General features: G+C 37.9%; 1 protein-coding gene across 5 annotated transcripts in view; it reads right to left on the bottom strand.

Moving 5' to 3' along the window:
* VPS13D (vacuolar protein sorting 13 homolog D) overlaps window positions 1–6,084 on the bottom strand; it is a 209,533-nt gene that overhangs the window by 110,454 nt on the left and 92,995 nt on the right. For all 5 annotated transcript variants that reach the window (XM_019511864.1, XM_019511868.1, XM_019511865.1 and 2 more), the window contains 4 exons: window positions 5,486–5,677; window positions 4,704–4,830; window positions 3,660–3,802; window positions 98–228 (listed from right to left, as the gene is read on the bottom strand). In XM_019511864.1, the coding sequence (XP_019367409.1) occupies window positions 98–228; window positions 3,660–3,802; window positions 4,704–4,830; window positions 5,486–5,677 (593 nt within the window). The remainder of the gene's footprint in view (window positions 1–97; window positions 229–3,659; window positions 3,803–4,703; window positions 4,831–5,485; window positions 5,678–6,084) is intronic.

Genomic DNA, 6,084 nt, shown 5'->3' with positions numbered 1-6,084 from the left:
TTTTTTTTTTTTTTTTTTTATAGACAGCCTTTTAAAAAAAATACTTGCACTATTAAAAATATACATTACGTATTTGCTAAACAGAAAGTCCTCTTACCTGACCTCTGGCAAACTCCCGTTGAGCAAAGGCAAGCTTGTGTGTTGATTTATTATCTAGTAGATAGCGGGGTGCAAACGTTACCAGGCAAGTGTCAATATAGCGACCTCTGCCCTTCTTAACATCAATACCTAATGATAAAATAAAATAAAATAAATCAGTGAAAAATAGAAGTATTTACTGTCTGCAACATGATATTTAGCATAAGAAAAGTGAATATTTTAAATAATGGGTTTCTCAGACACAGTACAAGTATGCTACACCTTGCATGTATTTTTAACAGAAAAAATAGATGTGATTTGATGTGTAGGATGTTACTTGTCCGCTACAACTTTTATTGACTATAAAGCGGGATTTACTAGGTTGGCAGTGCAGTTTTGTAAGTACTACAGTGGCACAAAAATACTTTGGGATCCCTTTCAAATGTTATGCTGGTTTTCCTCTTTACCAAAAGAATGTCTAACTCATTTCAAGAAAGAACAAATTATGAAGGGCCACTGGGAACTAATGTGCATCCACAAATTAAATGGGAGAGTCCTGGAAAAAGGAGAAGCAGCTGTGTATTTGGTTCAGGGGCTCTGTGAGAGGTTATGTATATTCTTCTATCCTGCTCACCAGCACATCTAAAAAATACCAGGTGAATATACACAGGCAGTGCATGGACTAGAGGTTAAATGCACAAACATACAGGAACAACACAGCAAGCTCCACAAAGAATACTTGACTGGGCCTGGAGAGGTACTGCAAAGTTGTAAACACAGGAAAACCTAGAAAAGCTGCTTGTACATAGAGTTCATAAAGCAAAGGCCAATGATAAAATATGAAATAATAGCTAATGAATACATACATTTTACACTATTTTACCAGAGGTATTTCTAACAACAGTACTATCGCTTAATATTTTTCCTTTCTTTGCATTCCTAAAAAACCTGCTGGAATTTCGGCTCCCTTCACTTCCTTCAGTATTTCAGCTCCGAACACCTGTGGCAGAGTGTATTAGCATGCCTCTCTGACAATCTTTCATGTTTATTGAATCAGAAAACGTTCTTGTTTATGGTACAAATGTCTCAAAATGTGTGAGAAACGTGCCAAGTCTAATGCCAAGTACAGACATTTAAAAAGCCCGATGTGGAATTGATCCAAGCGATGTAGTTTTCTGTAAGTGGTGTAGTTTAGATCGGACAGCAACAAATCTCCCAACAGTCCACAAGGATAAAACAACAAGCATTTCCAACGAAGCCAAAATATTGGCTATTTACTTCTCCCTTCTGTTTGTTAGAATACAAATGTAAAGTTGATTGTGTTAAGTTTATACCAGTGACACTTAGTCCTCTCTGGCTCAACAACCAGATGAGGAGTCAAGGGTAACAAAAAAAGAGACACCGTAGCACATACACTCATAAGTGAGCTGTGGCAAACATGCCCCAATTCAAAAGAAATAACTACAGTGCATTGGTTAGCGCTAACTGTAACAGTGCATGCCTTGAGTTATTTGCAACTACAGAAGACACATCCAAAGGATCAAGAAAAAGAAAAATGGTTGATAACATTTTTTTTTTTTTTTTATAAAGAGTAGAGTCTAGCAAGTTGAAGATGCTCTGAATATCGTTGGTTTATACAACCATAATTTTTTACAGCTTTTTTTGTTGTGCATGGGAAAGGTCTCATGCCTTGCTAGAAAAGCTGCTTGCAGCAAGATTTAGACCATGCGCTTGGTGAAAAGGTTAAATGACTTAACATTATTTGCAATGCAAAACTAATCCCACAGTCATGACCAAACACAGTTTTTCTCCCTAACTACCGACAAGAGACTACTCTGGGAAATGTTCCGGCTTGTTATGTTTTCCCTTAGCTAAAATATTCCTGAACAGCCCCACCTTACTAATATATAATCTACGATGGCTCGCTTTATAAAGCTGCAACAAATGTAGATGTGAAGTTGAAACCTAGCCCCAATGTGAAAAAGCCTCTATTCAAGGAGTGGGGCAAACTTCTTTTAATGAAAAGGAAATCTGACCCACCCCAAATTCAAGATCAGATCAGGATGGATTACTTTCTGATACATGCTCAGTGTCAGCAAAATGTGCGTACTGGCTCAGATTACCTTCCAAGAGTACCACAGTGCATTCATACTAAAGCCAAGAAAAACAAAAGGTAAATAAAATAAAATTAAAATAAAATACAAAACAACTTAGAAGTGTTAGTGGAGATTTCCATCTCATATGCCTAAGGGTTGAGGACCAGACCTAAAAAGGTTAATCTATTTCTAGATCCTCTGCAAAAGCTGAGAAGCTGCATATTCCTTGCTAGGATTTGGAGCAGTCTATTGCAACATCTATTAGCAGAAATTAATTTTAAAAAATGCTGAAATTTTGAGATTCCCAGAAAGAGACTACTCAGCAGTGACATTTACAGGGAAAGAGAAAATTATGAAACACATTTTTTCACTAACATTGAAATAACTAAGACGGTGCCACAGGTTGGACAACCAGCCAACCCAAATTTCTCTTGGCTACAAGGAAAATATCCTGAATTGTTTGTGGGAAAAGACAGGTGGACAGGCAGTTGGCAGCCTTTTCAGGCTGGAGTGATCCAGTTTGCCCAGAGAAGGGCACAGCAGCAGGTAGGCACTAGGACTCAGCTGCCACTGCTGTTTTTCCTGACAGTGGCATGGGGTGGCATGGGCAAAGGGCAAAGCCACTGTGCTGAAGCTTCCTGCTGACAATGTCCAGGGATCAGATCAAATTGCTCCATAGACCATAGATTGCCAATCTCTGAGCACCTCTTTTATTACAGACTATTTTAAAAGAATGGGTTTTGAATGACTACATCTGCAACATATATTTTTTGAAAAATAATGTATACCAAATTTTATTTTATATCCATCCATCCAATTTTGGTATATATTTGGTATATAATAAATATATTTATAGTTACAATATATAATCTATAACATGCACCAAAATATATAAAAATGGAGGTTTTTCAGAATCATCCATTTCAGCATAATCCATCTAACCATCCCCTTGGTTAGATTCTGGATCACTCAGACATGACTGTCAAAAGCATGAGTGCAAAAAGGAGTCAGAGTAAGGATGAGGACATGGGAGTTTCCCAGCTCGTGGGCTCCCTTTCAGATCACTACATTAACCTACCTTTTTGAGAGACCTAGTTTTAAATCCCATTTTGGCAACCAGAGAAATAAATCTGGTATCCTATCTCTGTTCCCATTACAGCAGTACTCCATAACTCAGTAGAAACATCTTCAGGCAATAACTTACATGTGAAAGAGCCTTTTTAATGAATGTCAGTAATAAATGAAGTTGTGCTGGGAAGCCTGCATACCATTTACAAGCAACCAGTTTCAATTTCATAAACACCCCAGAAGTCCGTACTTTCTCTGCAGTAACTGAAATAGCGAGTGGGCACTTGTGTTTGTCTTTTGGGAGTGAAGGCCAGGAAGCATTTTTCTTTAAGTGGCGAAGGTTATTAATTCACTGTTTAATCTTGAGTGCCTTTAAAATTCCTACAGTATTTCCTGAGCTGCTCCATAGTTACATACCAATGTTATAAATAAGGCCTGGTCGATTCCCATGTTGGATGACTTTAAGGGCTCGGACGCCACTCCCTCCATCTAGCGAGAATCCCTGACACCAGCCAGGCATACCTTCTGGGTGGATTCCTTTTCCAATTCGCATTGTGCAACTACAGGTCAGAAAAGAATAAAAGTGATTTACTCATCTTACGGCAAACCAGAAATAACTTTTTTCTGTTGTTTCAATGGGAAACAACAAAATATTTCTAATTCAGATTGACTGGAACTATTTTCTACTATTTCAGTTGCTGAACCAACTATTTGACAACCCACATTAAAATATTCAATGTGCTGGCTCCGCAAATCCTGCCACTGCCCTGGGCATCAAAACTACAGCTGTTCTGCTGCAGGCCACGTTATCCATATTTCTAAGTGATGATATATTCAGAATAATAGGTTAAAACAGAGAGAAGGAGGACAAACCAAACCAGCAGCAACAGAACTAAGTTGCATCTGCAACAAATTAGAGACGTTTCAGTTTTCCTTGTATCCATTCAATAATTTTAACACACTCAGATACAGAGCACTTAAAAGCCCCCCAATTTGACTGGTAAACCAAATTAGTTATTAAACACAAAAAGGGTAGATTGCTTGCTGCGTGACCAATGTATTTCCTGCTTCTTGTCTTCTCAGGTTAGTCAGATTATTTAAGCTATTTCAAGTACCTTTATCCCGTGTGTACAGTCTGGTAAATTTCCTCAAGGAAAAGAGGCTCTGGACTTTTTTTCTTTAGCAAGTTATTAAAGGGAAGCATGAGTTCAACATGCGTAAAATAAAACCAAACATCTACATATACAATAAAACTAGCCAACCAAATAGTTTTCGGTATCAAATATCTAAATGTCTAGCAAGCAAGCTCATTTCAATATCTCAAACTAAAACGTTTTACCAGGTCATCCTGCCAATGAAGGATTTTTCCTACAGTATATTCATACTTAAATATCAGCACCTAATCCTTTCACTAATTTTCACTCTTTGTAAGCTTCTCTCCTTCTCATCAATATTACTTACAGGTTTGGCTGTTCTTTATCAGCATAACAGAAGAGAAGTGGGCTTAGGCTTCTAGCAAGCTCATGTTCCTCAAACTGACCTGCTGCATCTGTCTTTGCATTATCCTGTCTGAAGATCAGTGGTAACCCTTTAAGCAAACACAATAAATAATATTTCAGTGTACAGTCTAAACAATATAAACTTTATTCAAGTCTAGGGATTACATAAACTTTTAAAACTTGCTGCTATTGTTCCCACTTCATCAGTTGTTAAATGTAATGCTGGAACCACTGTTCAGTTTGTGCTGTCCCACACTGTGCCTGAGATGCAGCAGAGGCTGGAACTACTACAGCTGCAAGCTATCAAATCTGGCTTTTTTGTTCAAGCTGAAGAGACTTCAAACAGGTCTCTGTGTGCGTTAGCCAGGATGGCATCAGAACACAATCATTGTTTAGACGCCTTTCTTTATGACAGCATATCAAAGTTTAAACAAACTACATTGTCAGAATTTTGTTTTTCACTTTATACAGCACCAAAAAAAAAAAAAAGCTTTTAGCCATTTCAGTTTGTTTAAGAATATAGAGCTAGAACTTTTAAAACAAATTCAGTTACTTATTTGTCAGGTTTTTTTAGTTGAGACTTTTTACAATGCAAATGTCAGATTGCTATTTGATGCAGTATTTTCTCTACAACTTCAACTCCTTAATTTCCAAAAAGCGGCATTTGGCCATTTGGAGGAAAGTGGCTCTATTTAAGCAGGCAATTAACCTTTCAAAGTTATACTGAGTGCAAGTTCAACTGACCTGTTTTGTTAATTAACCAATATGGTGCTGAAATGAATATTTTTAAAGAACCTTCGGCTCGACATACAATCCTTATGGTTAGGTTTAGCAGCCGCTTATTGACATCATACAACCGCATTCGCACCATATAGTTTTGTGTCCCAGGAGGAATCAGTAACTCCTTACAGATTGGAAAATTTTCTAGCGAGACTCCTAAAAAGAACACAAATAAAGCATTTGTTCCCGACTATTCTGAGAAAATCAGCCAGCTATCAAACCCAACCAAACTCCCCCAGGTAACAAGTAACCATGGACTGACATAGCCACCCCCCCCAAGAGGGCAAAAGCTTTTAACATGCAGAAGAACGTATGAGTCAAACAACAGGTCAATCTTGCCCAGTATCCTGTTCACCCAGGGGCAGAGTAGATGCTGAAAGAGATACAACCAGGGTTTTTCCCACTGTTTCTTTCTTACTGGCAGCCTCCAGCATTTAAGATATAGGAAGTTCTAATTCAAAGGCTGTATGTCCTTGATTCCCATGCTCAAAAGCTATGGATGCATCTTTTCTCCAGGAATTACTTCAATCCCTTTTTGAATCTGGCTAAACTGTCAGCTTCCA

This window comes from Gavialis gangeticus, unplaced genomic scaffold (genome assembly GCF_001723915.1).
Source record: "Gavialis gangeticus isolate Ggan-Ray unplaced genomic scaffold, GavGan_comp1, whole genome shotgun sequence".
Lineage (NCBI taxonomy): Eukaryota > Metazoa > Chordata > Crocodylia > Gavialidae > Gavialis > Gavialis gangeticus.
This window is presented reverse-complemented; position numbering and strand designations above follow the sequence as displayed.